This window comes from Aethalodelphis obliquidens, unplaced genomic scaffold (genome assembly GCF_003676395.1).
Source record: "Aethalodelphis obliquidens isolate GAN/ISIS:26980383/991018 unplaced genomic scaffold, ASM367639v1 scaffold6, whole genome shotgun sequence".
Classification (NCBI taxonomy): Eukaryota; Metazoa; Chordata; class Mammalia; order Artiodactyla; family Delphinidae; genus Aethalodelphis; species Aethalodelphis obliquidens.
Window position 1 is genome coordinate 65,975,390 of NW_020837950.1, and position 21,187 is coordinate 65,996,576.

The window sequence follows — 21,187 nt, forward strand, 5'->3', positions numbered from 1 at the left end:
CGTTAGGCGGGCGGGCTCCAAAGCGGAGCTCAGATGAAACTCCTCAGTCACTGACCGAAGGGTTCACAGCTCAACCCGGGTCCCCAAGCGCATTAATCTATTTGGTAAGAATATTGTGGATGTACGTTTAGGAAGGGAAGAGGTAAGTCTAACGCGGCCGCACGTCTATAGGAGCCGCCAGCCCTCAACCCTGGGCTTGAATCCCGCGGCTTTTCAGGACCCACCTAAGCTTCAACCCTTCCTACACGGCCCCTTCAGACCCTCACACTTAGTTTAACACAGTCCTTATCGTATCTGTTTTTTAAAAGTCCTGCCAATCTCCACCAGAGTCCCTTAATTAGGTAACCCCTGCCAATTAGTGGCCCCTCTGCAACTTTTTCCTGTTCTCGGTGACTTATTTCCACGAACAGTAGCAAGGAAAATACCTTAAAGGAAAAAGAATGCTAGCGTCATTGGAAACCCCGCTCCTGGGAGAGGATACCGCTGCTGCTATTATGTTTTCGCATTTGCTGATGCAAACAGGGGAACCTCTCTATTCCCTCGCCATTACCTGCGGCCGGGGACTGGGAACTTTCCGTGGCAGAGTCCCAGCTAGCGCCTCGGGACCTGCCGGGCTGTGGTCGCGCTCACACTCACACTCACCCCGGCAGCCCGGCCCGGTTGCTTGCGTGACGCGCCTGCTTGACGGTCAGGTTGGCCAATTAGCGGTGGCTCGGTGGGTGGTGCTCCTCAGTGATTGGTTGGCAGAATGAGGGCGCTGCGCAAAAACAGAGAAGCGGAGCGCTCGGAGCTCAGAAACTGCCAGCCGAGATCGCAGGCTCTGGGGCTGAGGCAGGAGGAGGGAAGGACTGGAAAGAAGAGAGATAGGTTAGAGGGAAGAAGAGGCTTGGGAAGGAAACAGCAAGAAAGAAACTGCTCTTCACACTTCCAGAGAGGCAAACGACGGTGGAGATGAGGACAGAGAGTAAGACTATGAAAGCCAAAAACTACAAATAGAGTGAAAGAGGAAAAAATGCCAAAAAGCACATCCATCCGGAGAAATGAAGAGAATGAAAGTTTTATGCTGCAGAACCGTTCTATGCTTTTTCGGCACAAAATTCTCTCGCCGTTTTTAAGCTCTTCTGCATTTGCCAGCCGTTGACGTTAAGAGGCATGTTCAGCGGTGCCAACAGCATCTCCTCTTCCTCTTCCTCTTCCACCTCATTCTTCTCCTCCCATCAGCAAGAAGACAAACCGAGGACAGTCTTGAAATATCAAAATTTCCCCCTTGGGTTTTGCCAGCACCGCGTTGCGCCAAGACTGTCGGAATAAAGGACGCTGACTATTGTTATTATTTTATTAATTGGTCAGTGGGAAGATTACAGATGAGGAAAGGGGACGCCTGTCACCCTTCCTGCGCTAAGATTGAAAAATTAGGCTGAACTGGGGGAAACCCTAAAATGAGGCAAAAGGAATTCGATTTTTAAGGACAGAAAGCCACAAGACAGCCCCCCCACCCCACACACACACAGAGCGCACTTTTATTTGAGATTTTTTTTTTTTTTTTCGTGGTGGCTGGGGAGGCGATTGGGTGGCTGGCTGGCTGCGGGAAGCTGCTTCCTTTCCCTTTGGAGATGATTGTGCTATTATTCTTCGCCTTGCTCTGGATGGTGGAAGGAGTCTTTTCCCAGCTTCACTACACGGTCCAGGAGGAGCAGGAACATGGCACTTTCGTGGGGAATATCGCTGAAGATCTGGGCTTGGACATTACAAAACTTTCGGCTCGCGGGTTTCAAACGGCGCCCAACTCTCGGACCCCTTACTTGGACCTCAACCTGGAGACCGGGGTGCTGTACGTGAACGAGAAGATTGACCGCGAGCAAATCTGCAAGCAGAGCCCCTCCTGCGTCCTGCACCTGGAGGTCTTCCTGGAAAACCCCCTGGAGCTGTTCCGGGTGGAGATCGAGGTGTTGGACATCAATGACAACCCCCCCTCCTTCCCGGAGCCGGACCTGACCGTGGAGATCTCTGAGAGCGCCACGCCGGGCACCCGCTTCCCCTTGGAGAGCGCATTCGACCCAGACGTGGGCACCAATTCCTTGCGCGACTACGAGATCACCCCCAACAGCTACTTCTCCCTGGACGTGCAGACCCAGGGGGATGGCAACCGATTCGCCGAGCTGGTGCTGGAGAAGCCGCTGGACCGAGAGCAGCAAGCGGTGCACCGCTACGTGCTGACCGCGGTGGACGGGGGAGGAGGGGCCGGAGGAGGCGGAGCGGGAGGGGGCCTGCTCCCCCAACAGCAGCGCACCGGCACGGCCCTACTCACCATCCGAGTGCTGGACTCCAACGACAATGTGCCCGCCTTCGACCAACCCGTCTACACTGTGTCCCTCCCAGAGAACTCGCCGCCGGGCACGCTCGTGATCCAGCTTAACGCCACGGACCCAGATGAGGGCCAGAATGGCGAGGTCGTGTATTCCTTCAGCAGCCACATTTCGCCCCGGGCGCGGGAGCTCTTCGGACTCTCTCCTCGCACTGGCCGACTGGAGGTGAGCGGCGAGCTGGACTACGAAGAGAGCCCGGTGTACCAAGTGTACGTACAAGCCAAGGACCTGGGCCCCAACGCCGTGCCCGCGCACTGCAAGGTGATCGTGAGAGTGCTGGATGCTAACGACAACGCGCCGGAGATCAGCTTCAGCACCGTGAAGGAGGCGGTGAGCGAGGGCGCGGCGCCCGGCACGGTGGTGGCCTTGTTCAGCGTGACCGACCGCGACTCAGAGGAGAATGGGCAGGTGCAGTGCGAGCTGCTGGGGGATGTGCCGTTCCGCCTCAAGTCTTCCTTCAAAAACTACTATACCATCGTGACCGAGGCCCCTCTGGACCGAGAGGCGGGGGACTCCTACACCCTGACCGTGGTGGCTCGGGACCAGGGCGAGCCTGCGCTCTCCACCAGCAAGTCGATCCAGGTGCAGGTGTCCGATGTGAACGACAACGCACCGCGATTCAGCCAGCCGGTCTACGACGTGTATGTGACCGAAAACAATGTGCCGGGCGCCTACATCTACGCGGTGAGCGCCACAGACCGTGACGAGGGCGCCAACGCCCAGCTAGCCTACTCTATCCTCGAGTGCCAGATCCAGGGCATGAGCGTCTTCACTTACGTATCCATCAACTCCGAGAACGGCTACTTGTACGCCCTGCGCTCCTTCGACCACGAGCAGCTCAAGGACTTCAGCTTCCAGGTGGAAGCCCGGGACGCCGGCAGCCCCCAGGCGCTGGCTGGCAACGCCACTGTCAACATCCTCATCGTGGATCAGAACGACAACGCCCCTGCCATAGTGGCGCCCCTTCCGGGGCGCAACGGGACTCCGGCGCGCGAGGTGCTGCCCCGCTCGGCGGAGCCCGGTTACCTGCTGACCCGCGTAGCCGCGGTGGACGCGGACGACGGCGAGAACGCCCGGCTCACCTACAGCATTGTGCGGGGTAACGAAATGAACCTCTTCCGCATGGATTGGCGCACCGGGGAGCTCCGCACGGCGCGCCGGGTGCCGGCCAAGCGCGACCCCCAGCGGCCTTACGAGCTGGTGATCGAGGTGCGCGACCACGGGCAACCTCCCCTGTCCTCCACCGCCACCCTGGTGGTGCAGCTGGTGGATGGCGCTGTCGAGCCCCAGGGCGGGGGCGGGGGCGGGGGCGGGGGGTCAGGGGAGCACCAGCGCCCCAGCCGCTCCGGCGGCGGGGAGACCTCGCTGGACCTCACCCTCATCCTCATCATCGCGCTGGGCTCGGTGTCCTTCATCTTCCTGCTGGCCATGATCGTGCTTGCCGTGCGTTGCCAAAAAGAGAAGAAGCTCAACATCTACACGTGTCTGGCCAGCGACTGCTGCCTCTGCTGCTGCTGCTGCAGCGGTGGCGGTTCGACCTGCTGCGGCCGCCAAGCCCGGGCGCGCAAGAAGAAACTCAGCAAGTCGGACATCATGCTGGTGCAAAGCTCCAACGTACCCAGTAACCCGGCCCAAGTGCCGGTGGAGGAGTCCGGGGGCTTTGGCTCCCATCACCACAACCAGAATTACTGCTACCAGGTCTGCCTGACCCCCGAGTCCGCCAAGACCGACCTGATGTTCCTTAAACCCTGCAGCCCTTCGCGGAGTACGGACACTGAGCACAACCCTTGCGGGGCCATCGTCACCGGCTACACAGACCAGCAGCCCGACATCATCTCCAACGGAAGCATTTTGTCCAACGAGGTAAGGCTGAAGCGCCAGGACCACCATCTCTCATCTCCTCCATCCGAAAGCCTCCTCTAGCCCGGCCCTTGTATCTCTGGTGCACTGTGTATTTATTTTTAGGATATTAGCTCACTTGTATCTTTGTGGAGGCAGGAATGGGGAGTCACCTCTCCCACACTTTCGTGTATAACTTAAACTTCGTGTTGTCCCTAATTTTCTGCGCTCCACCCCTCCACGTTTATTTTCATTCCCCTCCTTTGGTGCTTTGCCACCTTGGACCTTCCCTCTTCCCTCTGGCATCTTTCCTTTAAAATCCCAACCCCCCTCTCAGTCTTTTCCCTTCTTAGAAATCTGGGGGTAAAGGGGAAAGTGCGCTGTGGGGAGAGGGAAATGCGGTGGAGGGACCTTCTGGCGCTGGCAAAGGTGTTTTTTTTTCTCTTTGCATTTGTCCCAGGCGTTAATAAAGTTCATTGTTTTGCTTTGTTTATCGATGCTTTCAGTCGCGTGTAAAAGTAAGCTATAGATTGTTTAACTTTGCACAGTTGTCTAAACTTGAATGCATGTTTTAGTGAATGAGTTATCAGATCCTTGTCGTTTGAACTCGGGTTGCAAAGAAAGCCTTCAGTTCTGCTCTGGACAGCATTTACAGACGCTCTTGAAGCCGAACGCCCACACAGTGTGAATTTGAATGAAGTTGCTTTGGCACAAACCCCTGTAAGCGTAAACTAACGGAAGGCTTAAACAATTGTTGTCTTGAGTATATCTTTTAGCTAATAATTACCTTCTTGCCACCGTTTTGGATAACTCACTGCTGTTGGCTTTCTTCATCCAAGAATTTGGCTTGTCAATTCCGATTTCTTTTTATAAGATGGAGAAGTAGCGAAGTTGAAAGGAGGGAGGGAGGGGGGGAGAACGGAGTTGATTTCTGTAAAAGAAAGTTTGGACCGGAAAAGGCGTGTGGGTGCTGGAGGCGGGGAGGAGAAGGCAAGGGGTGTTTGGAGGGGAAAAAGAATTGGGGCCAGGAGGGAAGGGAGGATTATGAACTCCTTTCTTGGCAGGTTATTTCATTTATTTTGAGTCTTAGATATTATTCATTGACTTTCATGAATATTTGTACAGCTCATTTGTATCTTAAGCACATTTTGAAAATAAACAACAAAATAATTCCATAAAATATCCAAACTTTTTCTTATTGAGCGTGCTGTTTTTCTTGTGTCAACCAGTATATGCACCTAAACACTGTTTTTAGGCCACTGAAACAGAAAGACTGCAGCATATATAACTAGGTTGACCCTATTGGAGACAATAGTTTATGAGCCCCAGCTATGAGGTCATTTGCATTCTCTCCTTAACACACACACACACACACACACACACACACACACACACACACACACTTAAAATTGGCCTTTTATCTCTGCATTTTTTTTTTAACCTTTACTGAAAATCTAGATTGAAGTGTCTCTGCATATCTTCTTGCCTTTACCCAGCAATCACTAGTCTGAGGTTTTAGGACAGCTTAGAAATTCATAAAAATGTACACAATTACTTAAGCTAGAATTAGTTCCTAACTTCAAAAGCAGACTTGTTAGTTAAACCCTTAGCATTCAAATGCTCTTGATTTATTTATTTTTTTTCTAGACTAAACACCAGCGAGCAGAGCTCAGCTATCTAGTTGACAGACCTCGCCGAGTTAACAGGTATGGACTCCTTTTTTTTTTTCCTACCTTGGTGTATGGACAAATTACTACCTACTAAAAGTAGGAATTAGGTATATTATTCAATATCAAAATAGAAAATGATAAAGTATTTCCAATTAGGGCAGGACATAAATACTGATTACGTTAGGTTTCCTAGACAATAAACTTTAAAAATATTGGTGTGTTTCATTTACATATAACCACTAAGTATACTTGACTATTTTGTCAGTTTACACTCCTACACTGCTTCTAATAATCTTCCTAGCTGTTCCAGATATATACATATATATATCTTCTATGAAAATGATATAAACATATGCTTAGTTCCAATCACAGAATAATGGCTAAACTTTACATGCCTTAACAGCTCCAACTAACTGCTAATGTTTAATTTTAGAGAGTTAGGCTTAAGGTTATGAAAACTAGCTTTAAGCAGAAATAAAGCCACCTGAGAGCTCTAGGCATCTGCAGCACCATCAGTGACCATGTGGTGGCAGAAGAATGTTTTCTGTGTTTCTTCACCTTTTTTATTCTAATATTCACATTTTTGTACTTCTAGTTCTGCATTCCAGGAAGCCGACATAGTAAGCTCTAAGGACAGTGGCCATGGAGACAGCGAACAGGGAGATAGTGATCACGATGCCACCAACCGCGGCCAGTCAGCTGGTAAGTGTGATCAAAGGGCAATGCTGACTTTTATAGTCTTTTTAAAAAATCAATCCTGAAAGGATGATGTTCTAGGTAATTTTTAGTGTTAGTAAATCTACAGAAGAATGGTGCCATCCTATGTCGACAATTGTATACTCGAAGAGGATTGTAATATTTACTGTTCCTTCAGAGAACGAAAGCTAGAAATTCATTGTGGAATATGTTAGACTATGAAACGTTTCTTTTTTATGTAATGTTCTTTCCTGGAATTATACTGCATACAAAAGCCAGAGATTTCTCGCGTGGTCCAGTCCTCAGTCTTCAGTCAATTACGATATTATTAGACTTGCTTACGGATGAGGTAACTGAAGATGAATGAAATTGGTTGACCTGCACAAGGTCACAAGAGGATGAGTGGATGATTGGGGACCAGAATCCAAATTTCTCCATTTCCAGAGCAATGCATTTTACATGTCAACGAATATTGAATGAGAGAAGGAATGGTGATTAAAATCATGAATAGGTTGAAAGCAGGATTTCCAATCCCGGGTTCTTAGGCTTCAGGACACTAGTTAACATTTGATAATGTGTATTTTCTGAAGCATCTCCTAGGTTCCCTCATATTTTCATTGGATCCATGTTCAAAAGTTGAACTCTAGGTATATTTGTATGCGGGCTTAATGGTATTCACTGATGGAGGTTGCAATGTGATACGTATTTTTTACTTTGTTTTACTTTATCTTCCTTTACTTTTTCTATATAAATTTACCCTTTAAGTTTTATAGGATCCTGATAACTCTAACTACTAATAATTAAAGAAAACACTTAAAAGAAATAAAATATGTACCTTAAAATGATGAAAACAATTTCACAAGGTTTGGGTTTTCTTTCCACTTAATTTGCATTTCAACTATGAAGGGTGCTTGTTGATTTTTTTTTTTTTTTGCTTTTGCTTTTTCAGTTGAGTTTTGTGTTTATCTGACACATAAAGAAAGGCAAAGGCAAGCTAACTTTTATAACTTCTAAGATGCCCATCACTGGACTGTCTCAAGGTCCAACTTCATTCACTTGAGCTTTGAGCTTTATTTTGGTTAGTGATTAAGTGTAGGGTGATAGGGTTCTCATTTTCAAGGTACCATTGATCCTCGAGAGCACCCATTCCTTAACACGCTCCCTGGGCCTCTGAACGGTGCTGACGCAGTGTGCCAAAGGGCAGTATCAGCCCCACGGTCGCCTGGCAGCAGTGGTGGCTGCAAGCCTCTCACTTGGCTTATGTGTGCCGTGTCTGAGGCTGCCTTAGCCTTGGGAAACGCAGGCAGGAGGAGGGGAAAAAAAGACTGCTCAAGGGTCTCTTTATATTGCTGCAAGTCATTAATATGCAGACCTAATGAGACTTGAGAACTGCCAAGAATTCCCGGAGGTCCCTGCCCCTTGCGGGCCTTCACGCTAAGTGAACAGAGCATCTATTTAGTGTCTGGGAACCTGACAACAAACCAGATCTTGCCAGAAGTTTATATTTGAGTACAAAGTCCCTTTCATTTTTGGCCTATATATGACATATGATTTATTGTTATCTTTTAAAAGGTATATGTTTAGAATTGCTCATTCCTATTCCTTTTTCAGAGTTTCTAATTTAATAGTCTGCCTTTTAAAACTTTGGAAACAAAATGCTTAATATTAAAAACAAAAAAAAAGAGTATCCACTGCTGCATGGTTCCTTGGGTGCACTTTATTCCTTTCCCACTCCCCCCTACTTTGTTTTTTTAGTTTTTTGGGTTTTTTTCTGTAGCACTCCAACCTCAATGAACATTTCAATTAGTTTAGTCCTCTCAGACATAATGAGCCATGATAACTTAACCGAAAAAAGAGAAATGAATAAACATCTGCAAAAAGTGTTAAATTTGGAACATGGATGGGAATACATTCTTATCAGTGCGCCTTCCCACTAGCTCTTTCATTTCACAGGCGCTCAATGTTGCCATTTCGGTAATGTTTCTTTTAAATTATTTGAGATGTCAAAACATTAAAAGGAAATTTTAAATGCTAAATTGTGTAAGGAAAACATATTTAAAAGCAGGCAGTTTTTCTTATCAAAATGGCAAATTCTTTTTTCTATCTTTAAGTTCTTAAACATGTAAAAGTATTACAGAATTAACAATCTACTTCATTAGCAGTTATAGAGCTGCCACCACATACTGGGCACAATGATAGCTGTTTTAAATTGTAATAACACACTCGTATTAAGAAGTAATTATACCTTCGTGTGCTGAATTTAAGTCAGATTTAATATGTCTAATTTTATTGTAAAAATGATTTTGAAGTGTTTACCTTGTAAAGTATGAAACCCTAAATGCAGAGAATTAAGATGTTAATGACTTTTTCCTGTCCATTCTTTGTTGTGTACTATAAACTTTACACCAAGTAGCTACAGTATTTCCAAAAAGTTAAGCCTATTTCAGGTAAATAAGTACATCTGTTTTATTACCTTCTAAAACCAAGTATTGATGGTCTTCCAATTTTGCAATATTTAGAGAATATTCTTCATAGCACATACATTTCCAGGTTTAGAATATGAAAAACTTTTGTGCTAATAAGCAGATCCCACTGAGCTAGGTTATAAAGGGGGAAAGTTAGACTATCAAGGAAAAACAGCACTGAAAAGAAATAGATTCTGAATTCTTTAGTTTGTACCTCATTTCATATTACATTATATACACTGTTTAGCTTAGTGCTTCACCTGTTTAAACTTCCTAAGTTTTTATTTATTCCCACTTTCTTTTTCTATGTTAACATTAGCTTGTATTTATTTATTTGGATATTCCTTCTATTTATTCTTCTATGAATAGTTTTCCTTTTTGTTCTTTCTCCTCCCTCCCCCCCTTGCTTTTCTCCTTTCTAAGCCATTTGCAGTCACCAATCTTGTTCATAGAAGGGCTTTAAACACGGAGGCAGCTGCACAGAGAATCACATAAGCTTTTTCAGTTTTCCACTGCACCTGGCTCCATGTGTGAAATTCTTCGGCTTGACCACTGCTCTGTGGCACTTACTTTCTATAGCCTTGTCAAGGTGCTTTCCGTTTTTTTCAGTGCAGTATTGATGTATTGGTTAGATATGGCAGAAGTCCAAGGAGATGTGGTAAACGCTTACATAAACCATCACAAGGGGAGAAACTGATTAATCACAGCTTAAATAGCAAAAAAAAAAAAAAAAAGATAAAAAAAACAATAAAATGAATTTAAAACCAATATATTTTCAATTTTATAATACCATTAGATTAAAAGATAGAACTTTTGTCTAATTTAAATACTGATACAACATTTTTAGTTGTATATTCTTAAACATTTTAATATTATTGGAGGTAGATCTAAGGCAATCTATTTAATTGTGAGAAATTTTTTTCCATTTATTAAATACTTACCATGTACATACTAGGATTAATTATGAGTTTATTTTTAATAATTGTGCCTTCTTGAAATATGTATTGAAGAAGAAAACACTAGTAAGTGATGATTCAGTTAATGTTACTTGTTATATTTACCTGAAAATTTTCAAATTTCTCTTCTTGTAAATTTTTCTTTTAGCTATAAAGGGAACTTAGCTTCTAAATGTGTCAATTTCTTACCTAATTATCATGAGATTTATACATGACACATGGTCAAAACTTGGCTATAAATTTAAAAAATTAAGTGATTCGTATTATTGGTATTTTCATACTAGTAGATAAAAGTATATCATGAAATGCATTAAGCCACTGCACTACTACAATGTCAATAAGAGAATTCTTGGTTTGTCATAAAATACAAATTCCCCTTTCCTGACTCCAATAAGAATTTAGATAATGGCAATTAGTTTCTGGCTTTATAAATAAAGTGAATTCATACCATTGCCTGAATAAGCAAAAACTTTCTGTTAAGGTTTCTGGTGAAAATGTGAGCTACAACTTGATAATGAGGAGACATTTACAATTGGAAAAAATATAAGACCAATGTTAAGAGAAAACAGAGAAAAATATAAACTTTTTGCAAGATAAGTAAGGAGAAAATTTTGATGTGCATGTTCTGATTTCTTTCATGGGTGAATTATGTTGTTAAATCTCTGCTCTCAAATCAAATTTTTCTAAAACTTATAGCAATTTTTATGGTTAGAGTTAATATCTGTAATTTCTCCAGTGTTAAATAATTAAAGGAAGACTTGAAATTTCCTCCAAAACTTGAGTGTTGATTTTTTAAATTATTTATCATATTTGGGGAAAAAACCCCACATATTTTCTGAAGGCTTGGTACGTGAGAGAGAAATGAGCATGTAATTTTATAGTATTACATTCATCAGAAAACAGCACAAATTGAATACAGATACCTTTTTGGAATCAGTTTGTTCTCAGTGGTAATATCACTGCCTCTGACTGTAAGGGATCAAGTTACTTGCTAGTTAAAAAAGATGTATTTTAAAATTTGTCTGAATATATCTTTGCATAACAGGCAGTCTATTACTTCAGCTGTCATGCCTTGCAGAACAGACATTCCTGAGAAGTGGAAAAAAATAAATAAATAGGATAAGAAATTGTAAATAAAATATGTATGTTGAAATGCTTCTTAGGAATTACCAGAACTTCAAAACTCAGGCTTGGCCTGTATTTGTCTGCTATACAAATCCCACAGGTTCTAAAGTAAGGGCATGTGAACAAGAAGAAAAAAAAAAAAAGAAGTTAAACTTATTTTCTCTTGGGACTTCAGTTTGAGCTGTTAAAATATTCTGAAAGCAATGTGAAAGGTATGCATTTTTAAATGTCCCATGTACTGAAATAACTGACATTCCTGTCCTTTGTGCAGTCATTTACCACCACAAAACTTAAATATACCTCTGCTTATCTGGTTATTAAAATAATATATTTAGGGCTTCCCTGGTGGCACAGTGGTTGAGAGTCCGCCTGCCGATGCAGGGGACACGGGTTCGTGCCCTGGTCCAGGAGGATCCCACATGCCGCTGAGTGGCTGGTCCCATGAGCCACGGCCGCTAAGCCTGTGCGTCCAGAGCCTGTGCTCCGCAACGGGAGAGGCCACAACAGTGAGAGGCACGCGTACCGAAAAAAAAAAAAAAAAAATATATATATATATATATATATATATATTTAATGGGATTAGTGATATATGAAAAAAGATAAAATAATTTAAAAATAATTTTAGTCAATGGCTCCCTAAGGTGAGGACCAGTAAATGGGCAAGATGTATTTGGTTCTCAAACTATATATCTAAGACAAATGAAAAAAAACATTTTCAGTGAATGTTTCTAAAACTTATTTGAAATTGATTGATGTACTATTTATATGATTTTAAAAAATTGTTTCTGTGCCTGATATTTTCCTCATGAGAAATTAGTATACTTGTTTTATCAGTAAAACTGGTGAAACATCTACAGGCAGAATGTGTGCCATATTCCCTTTCCTTGTAGTTATATAAAGCTGTGTTATCACTATGGGGACCCCACTTCAAAAGGAGTAGCTCATAAATTTGTTAAGAACATTATTTACAAGTGTTCCCCTTTCAGGCAAGTAACAGTGTTCTTCCAACAGAAAACTTTATCATATTCCTCACTTTTCTTGTTATGCACATGATACGTTTTGTTTTACAGGTTCTCAATTCATGAGAACTTTACTTCATCATCTAAGGGAATTTTAACTAGCCTCTAATAAGTCAAAGAGGCAGAAAAACATATACTTCGAGAGAAGAAAATGGGCACAACTGAATATAAACTACCCATAAAAACAAATTCTACTAAAAGTACCCTCTAACATAGGCAAACATCTTAATGATAATGTTGAGAGACTAGATTATTAAAATTTTTCTCTGTGATTATCATTTTCAAAATTATAAGAATACTTGGGTACAGTGCTCAAACAGATGTGAAAGATTGTTAATGGTCTCATGAGATATATTTGAAAGGGTTTGATCAGTTATGTGATGAAAAACTGTATTAATATCAAATTTTACATTAGTACCCATCTTTATCAGGATCCAATAAAACAATTCTGTCTTAAAATTTGAATTTTTTCCATCAACGTAAAATTTAATGACATGAATATATTTTTAAAATATATAATTGCTCATAATTTACTATTAATGGTAGTTCCACCTATCAAAAAGGCCTTTTATTCGTTATCACACTATAAATAGGGAGCATTTAGAGTACAGTGCCTCAAAAAGAGATGTCTCTGGTTCTCTAACTTCTACCTAGCTCGTATGTCAGTGTGCATCAGGGATATTCTCCTTCCCTTCCTCTTTTTTTTTTTAAATACCTATCTCCTTACAGGCATAGGATAACTGAACTTCCCTGGTGTCTACAGAAAAATTGACATGTTTTACATGCTGTTCTTAGTCTGATTCCTTATCTTGGCTTCAGCTCATGTTTACGTTCCTCAACAGTTTACTGATCAGTAATTTACTTCCAGGCTTATGCATCAATTATCAATGGAATGTTAGACTTGAAGTCAGACTTAGCATTATACATAGTTTAATTTAAAATAAAAAAGTCATTATAAAGTGAGATTAATATATGATAAGAAGCTTGGTGTTATTTCTTAAAACATAATACATGTAATTAGCTGTTCTTAACTCCAAAATACTTGAGGATAATCTGGAGGGTTAATAATTGTGAAAAATTGATTTCTTTATATGATATAGAGAGATGTTAAAATATATACACAAAAAAGTAAATTAGTACTAGTAGAATACCGTTAGGAATTTGCAAACTAAAACTTGTTCAAGAGCTCAAATCACTCATAACATTTAAAGAAAAAAAATCAAGTGTGTTCATGACATAAATATTACTCTGTTGGTCAAAAAAATAATCCCTACTTTTTCCACACCAGGCATTTCATGCATTTGAGACTTTCTGACGTACGGACTAATCACACTTTGGTTATTTCAAATTGATCCTGTTTTTAAACATATTTAATAAATGCGTTGCTCTGTTTAGAAACACGTTAAAATGTGATTTTGTTTATGTACTTATTTTTTCACCTACTGCTAGTTATCAAAATGAATAACAAATGGTATTCTATAGTGCCCCCAAATTGTTATGTTTTCTTAAGAAAGTGAGTGAGATTTCTTGAGTCATAAATAACGTGTTTAATATTCTTGTCAATCTATGGGAGACAATGAAACTTGAAGATGTCGTTTGAAATCTTAGTATTCTATCTAGGATTAGTAAGCAAACAGCTCTGTGTTGTCTAGGACAAGTGTTTTCCAATATAGAACAAGTAATAAAGTATTTGTCAATAGCATCTGCAGCTGACTCACATTGCACTTGTTACCTTGGTTTCACTAATTACAGTCATTTGTTCTGGGCTTGTCTAAGGTGGTAAATGATAAGTGGTTTGTAGTATTATGGACTACGAGAGTGTCACTGAAAAATAACTTTTAGGAAGTCATTTTCTAGGAACCTAAGAAAGCATGCTCTTGGCCGCTCACGTAATCTTATTTTATTCTTGTTATTTACTGATGTATCAGTATGTATGCCATGTTTCTGTTGAATTTCACTTTTTATTTCATGTCCAGATTTTATAATCTAAATGTCATCACTAGTACTTCCCATATTTCTTCCCTTTTTGTCTCTAAGAAAAAAAATATCAGATGACTTAACATCATTAGAGATTATGGATAACGAAGGTTTTCCACTTCGGTTTTTTCTCTGTTATGAACTTCACGAGAGATTTTTTAAAATATTCATTCTCACTATTTTCTAGTTATTTAAATAATTTAGAGCCAACATTTCCCCCCCCCCCGATATCCTGAGTAGTTTAGAAACATCTATCTCAGAGGCCTCTTTGCCAAGAGTCTTACCCTTTATAAAATAATGTAAAGCGATTTTTGGCTCCTTTCAGGTTAAAACAAGAAAAATTAGTCAAGATACCTTCACCCATTGCTCTTTATGCTGCCTGTAACTTTTCACTTCTAAGTAGCTGGTCATGTTGGTGAAGGCTCCCTCATAGCTTCTGTGTTTTCTGCTCGCAGGTATGGATCTCTTCTCCAACTGCACCGAGGAATGTAAAGCCCTGGGCCACTCAGATCGGTGCTGGATGCCTTCATTTGTCCCTTCTGATGGACGCCAGGCTGCTGATTATCGTAGCAATCTGCATGTTCCTGGCATGGACTCTGTTCCAGACACTGAGGTGTTTGAAACTCCAGAAGCCCAGCCTGGGTTGGAGAGGTCCTTCTCCACCTTCGGCAAAGAGAAGGCCCTTCACAGCACCCTGGAGAGGAAAGAGCTGGATGGACTGCTGTCTAATACACGAGCGCCTTACAAACCACCATATTTGAGTAAGTATTCCGTAAAAGGCTGTAGCAAAGTATTCCCTTTCAGGAAATAAAGTTCAACATGCCATTCTTCTTAGTAAAAATAGAGTTCAGGTTGTTTTCAGAAACAAGGATAAAAGTGACTCTTGGATGCAGACAGCACTTTACAATCGAAAAATGGATATACTTAACAAGAAGACAAATTCCTGGGTTAGGACATGGTGGTTGGCTACAATCAAGGATAATTTTTGATGTTGTTGAAAACATTTTTCAAATGATCTTCCTATTTCCTTTGAATACTGCTCACCTGCTGACTTGATTTCCATGTGTTTTGAAGGGCTTAAGGTGGAAAAACATCTCTTCACAGTTAAGTCACTGAGAGATCTCGTTTTCTTATTGCTTACCAGCATTATCACTTAATCATCCTTTTCCCACAATGACATTAAACACAAGCTAAATTCAGAAATCATTGCAGCCATCAGTTTGATCATTCTACGTGATTTAGTAATATGTTGGCATGGATACACGTTGCTTATCCGAATCAGAGGAACTACACGATGAAAGCATATCAACACAGCAATATTATTCATTTATTTAAAATAGTAGCTTCTTCTAACATTGAGACATTGATAATTGTAGTCAGCTCTTTCGATCTTGGGACCATAGTCTCGAAGTGGATAACCTTATACAACCACTCTGAAAAACAACAATGCTTTGAGATTCTTTAGCATATATTTATTAAAGTAGCCTAAAAATCAAATTTTAATAAATAAGGACTATGGTTCAGTCTTTGTCCCTCAAACTAAATTCTGGATTTAAAATTTTATTCATTCTTTCTGGATTTAAAGTTTTACTTATTATCAAAAACCAAGCTTTTCCAAATTTTACACAACATATTCTCAGTAGTGTTTCACTTAAAGTAATAATATACATTATAGAAGTACATTATCAATAATTACAAGGTAAAAATTCAAAGGGCATATGATTCAGAGTAATTCAAATTTGTATTTCTAAATAAATACAAATATTTCCTGTTAGCATATATTAACCGGTAAATCTACATCAAATATAGTGAAAAATCAGTTCAACCTCTAACTCTTAGTGAGTACCAACCTTGAGGAAATTTCACTTACATTACAGAACTGAAATTTTGAACATCTACAAATGTCTTTTCTCTACTGACTAGTTTTTCTGTTTAATTTTAAGAATCATGGTAACAATTTTTGTTGATAAAAATATTAATGCTACATATATTTTAACGCAAATTTCTCTACGTTTTAATAATCTAGTATTTCATTTAGATCCCTGATTTCAGGGATTATAAAATGTGTTATCAGATATATGTGCTGCTAGAAATCAAAGAATGCATCTATTATTTTACCAAGAAAATTAAGATTTGTTTGCATATTATTCCCGATGTGTATTATAATTAATTAATTTTGAATAACAATTTCCGTCTTCTGTTTTAGCCAGCTCAGCTCATACTGCTCAAAATTTAGGGTTTGGGATAAAGTGTGGACGGGATGAAAAAGAAGCAGAAAAATAGCATTTTGTTGTTTTTATTTATACTCTCCTCAGTTCTTCATATAACTTTAATCATGTCTGAATTTTTTTTTAACTTCTAGTGTTTAATGTCATCTTAGTCTCACACAGTTATCTTTAAAATTACTTCCTAGCTCTGATTTAATAGGCATAGTCAATTTTATGGTTAATCTAACTGTATAAGCTAAACCAAAACCCTCCATTCCTGACAATTTTGCCCCCCAAATTCACATGGTGGTAGTTGTTAATACGTGTATCATTTATCATCAGGAATGGAAATATTCTCATCTTCTAAATTGAAAAGCACGTCCCTTATGTAATTAAAGAAGCTAAAAATTAGCACTAATTACCTTTATTTAAAATCAGAATGTTTAAATAATTATTGAGGAAGCAGTTTTTCTTTTGCTAAACATGCATTTTGTTTTTTAATGAACATAATGAACATTTTGATGTTAAGAAAAGTAACTGTATATTTAGTTATTTTTGTAAAGCCCTAACAAAAGCCTAATCAGGCTACCACTGTCATTTATAAAATGATGACAGGGAAATGGTGATACGCTTAATAATACAAATGAGATCATTGTCTACACCCAAGAACTTTCCATTTCTACACCTCTGATTGCTAAAGTTAAACTTAAAAATTGTAAGAAAACAACTTTTACACAAAAGTGCATGTATGCACATTAAAAACAATGTACTTTGTGTTTCTAAAAAAATACCTATATACAATTATATTTCTTCTTTTTTTAATGTATAAGAAAAGATCCATGAAGACTATACATAATGCATTTAATGAAATGGAACTTATTTTTTTAATCAGGAGAAATTTTCAGCATATCTCTTAAACCTTGTCTCATTAGTCATGAGCTCTTTACAAGCATGCCTCCTCTTATTTTTGTCATAATGTTGTATATTGCTAATACTCTGATAAGGACCAAAGGGATACACTGAAAGATGGAGGAAATAAATTTAAACATGGTCATATTGTCAAAATATAGTGTTTAGATTTATCTTAAAATGTTAATAAATTTTAGCTTAGCTTTAATTTTTATTAAAGTAATAAAAAATATGAAAATACTTTGTCTTAATAAAAATCAATAATTGTTTTCAACACTTATTAAAATGAAATAAAAATATTCTCTGGAGTTTAAAACTAGTTATATTTTTCATACAGGATTCAAGAATTTCTTTAAAATTACTGACATGTTATTTAAAATTGCTGAGTCTTTCAACTGACACAGTAAGTTATACATAAAACATCTAGATAGTCTGAAAAAATAAAGATCATAAAAATAATTCAAGTTCAAGAATATAACTGGTAAAAGTTATAGCATTAATGTAATTTAGAAAAGCCCAAAAGTTAAAACAGCATGTTTAATATTATTTTTGTAATCATTCTTGCTTATGATTTTGGTTTCACATTTTGAACATTATCTCTTCAGATTATTTTTGTCTGGAAACAAGCATATCTTTCAGTTTAAATCCGCCTAAACAATACAGTACTAAAGGTATGAGGATTTGTTATTTGGAAACCTGTTGATTTCTTGTCAAAAACTTAGTCATTCCCTAAGAATTGAAAACAATCATAAGATAAATGGCCAATGAAATTTCATCTAAAATGTATGTGTGAAATCTTTCTTTCATTTGTTTAAAGGGTCATACAATAATAAATTATATTGAATAAAGTGAAAAAAACCTACATGGACATCATGATTTTTAAATCCTAAATCCATGAAATTTTCTACAATCATAGGACTGTAGGAAACCATTTATTGAAAAGTGTTACAATTGATTCTGCTTTCATAGCATACAACATTTAGACTAGTCCAGGTGTGTCAAAAAAGCAGCTGTCTCGTGACCTCACTTTGTTTTTGCCTACTTTTGAGCCCTTTTGAAATTTCAACCCAACTCATACATATCATAACGTAAGAAAAGATGTCAGAACTTTGAAACGTTGCATTTAAAATGCTGCTGACACTTTGACTTCTTTTCAGTAACCCTCATTTTAGGAACATTCTTTTTGGCATCTATATTATTTCTACCTAACACTTCAAGTTTTTACTTTTTTGAAGTCGTAGAGTGTGTTTTGTTGAGTCACACGTCTTCCAATTCCTTCATTATCTTAGTCGGCCCTCTAAGTTTTCATAATTTGTTGAAGTCAAACGAATTATGAGATATATATAGGAGCATATACAGTATTCAAAATAAAATGACTTTTCTTACTGGTACAGATTACCCTCATACTTATGTACCCCTGTGTAGTGTTTTCTCCGGAATTCGTATATTCCTCTAATGTCATAAGCATAGCATCACTTTATCAAATATTAAATTCCACAGAAAGTATTTTTATAGGTGGCCTTTTGACATTTTTGTCTGTTAGGTCCATATGTTACTAAATGAATGGACATCTTTTTCAGTAATTTTTCCTTTTTTAATAGATATGTTTGTTTCTGTTCACTTTTTCTCCAAGTTGTGCTACTTTTTTTTTTTAAATAATATCCTATTTCTGAGATTTTTGTTCTCTCACTTGTCTTTATAAGAATACCTCTAGATTTGTGAGTCTAACTAATTTTCTTACTTTTTTAGTTTATCTCTTTGTGACAAATCTCTGGTTTTTGAATCACACCAGTATTTCTATTTTTCCATTAAATTCTTTTATTCTGTAATTATGAATTAATCTCTCATAATCAAAATAGTTTACTCACATCAACTCTGTGAGCAAGAAACAAATGACAACTCAGGATCAGAAAAAACCTGACCCCAGTTCATATTCTCCATATATCTACTGTTAGAATTAAATGTTCACTGAATTTTACAATATTTCACTTCTTTGAAAAATGGTAATCTATTCACAATTTATGGGATTACTCCAGTTAAATGGTGCAGCAGCTGACTGGAACCTTTGTATACTCTAGATAAATGAGATATCATAAGACTATCTTGTTTCTTCTCCTTTAGTTGTTGAGCAATGGTCTGCCTCAACTAATAGGATTTAAATGAAAGCTATAAAAGTCTTTCTGAGGTGCAGATATGAAACAGAACTGTTCATTTTACATCTATACATCTGGCAATTTCTGTAGGCAATTTGTGTTTTACTTATTCAGACAGCAGTGCTTCTCTGTGACTTATCACATATCATTTAAAATGTGTGCCTTTGGGTGCATTGAAACTAGTTAATATCCAATACTCCCTTGGCATATTTAGACTCATTACCCAGCCATGCATATTATAAACGCAAAATAATTATGTGATAAGAAATGAATTAATGGACGAATGAGTGTTTTTAAAGCACCCAAACTTTCTTTAATACTGTCATCATACTTTACTTTACACACACATCTACACACAGCTTTTGATATCTCTAGGCAAACTCTCTTCTTTTCTTCCAATTAAAAAAACATGTTTTAAATTAGTTGTATTTCTCTCTAGATAGTACCTACAAGATTTTATGAGGGAAGATAGATATTGAACTCATTCAAAATATTGAAATACACCTAACCAAGATGTTTTGTGAAATATGATGGTGTTTTTCAGTACTTTAAGATTTTAAACTTCTTTTGATTTATTCAAGGGTCTTACCTCATATTCTAAGGGGGAATTAATTTTTTTTTTAATTTCTTAACACTCTTAGAATATTAATTGCCCCCCTTTCTTACCAGGTCTGTAAAACAATCTTTTACATGTTTTATTTACTAATAAAGCTTTCATACTTTAGCTCTCATCCTTCACATTTTTATAAAGCTAATGTATATACATATATACATTTTCTTCATTATGGTCACTTATATTTCTTATTTAGTTCCCAGGTAGGAGTTATTTATTTACATGTTATTAATTACATTTTTGAGTTCATGGATACATGGTTAAAACATTTAAGGTCATATAGAGAAGACAATTGGTTAAAGTAATTTATATCTTTTTCAGTGTTTTACACTGCTTAGTAAATGATTCTTCATCTACATAAAGCAGTTTATTTTGTGCACACTTTGCATTTTATTGAATCAACACTTAGCACATTAATATATTTATATACCTCATTTTATATTACAGACCATTTTCATTCTTTCTTATTTTGTACATTGGAAGTAAATCCATATAAGCATTTGTGCATCATGTGAGCCTAACAAAGGAAGATTATCAATTAAAATATAAATAGAATTATTCAGTGAAAAGGAATATCTACTTGGGAATTTTTCCTGCCTCATCATACTGAAGATTTTGGGTCAAAATTTAAATGCATCAAATTATAAAGATATTGTAAATAAGTCTGGAATATACAAATGCAATTGCTTATAAATATTATTAAACATTGTTCAATACTCAACGTGCCAGACTTTTTTTGAGTGAGTCTGAGTCTTCTGAAATCCTTTTAATAGGAATTAGTATCATTTAGACAATATAGCTTGGAAACTGTTTTGGACTATAAGGTTCATTGTTCAAGATTAAATAATACTACTGAATCAGGACTAAACTCAGCATAATGTGAGTCCATTTAATGTTTCCTAAATTATAATAAAAATCTTGGAAGTTTTATATCTAGGTCTAATAAGACTCCCTAATTACTGTGTTAGTGATTTCTAATTAACTACATCAGTTTAGGTGGGGACAGTATAGAAGATTTGAAAGATTGAACCCCAAAATATAATTACATACAACAGGACATGGATAAAAACAAATTGTAAGCTGGAAAATTTACAGATAAAAATCAGGATTTTATTTCTGATTTTTTAATTGATATAGTATATGACATTATATTTATACATTATGTCTAGGCACTTAACCATATTCTTTTTCC

The 21,187-nt window shown here is 38.2% G+C and overlaps 1 protein-coding gene across 2 annotated transcripts in view; it reads left to right on the plus strand.

Moving 5' to 3' along the window:
* Positions 1–814: 814 nt before the first annotated feature.
* PCDH10 (protocadherin 10) overlaps positions 815–21,187 on the plus strand; it is a 39,833-nt gene continuing 19,460 nt past the window's right edge. Inside the window, exons 1-5 of one of the 2 annotated variants that reach the window (XM_027102836.1) lie at positions 888–4,229; positions 5,853–5,911; positions 6,471–6,577; positions 14,569–14,874; positions 20,443–20,553. In XM_027102836.1, the coding sequence (XP_026958637.1) occupies positions 1,614–4,229; positions 5,853–5,911; positions 6,471–6,577; positions 14,569–14,874; positions 20,443–20,510 (3,156 nt within the window). In that variant the 5' untranslated portion in view covers positions 888–1,613 and the 3' untranslated portion in view covers positions 20,511–20,553. Of the gene's footprint in view, positions 4,230–5,852; positions 5,912–6,470; positions 6,578–14,568; positions 14,875–20,442; positions 20,554–21,187 lie in introns of those variants that run through there. The other variant, XM_027102837.1, reaches the window with a different exon arrangement.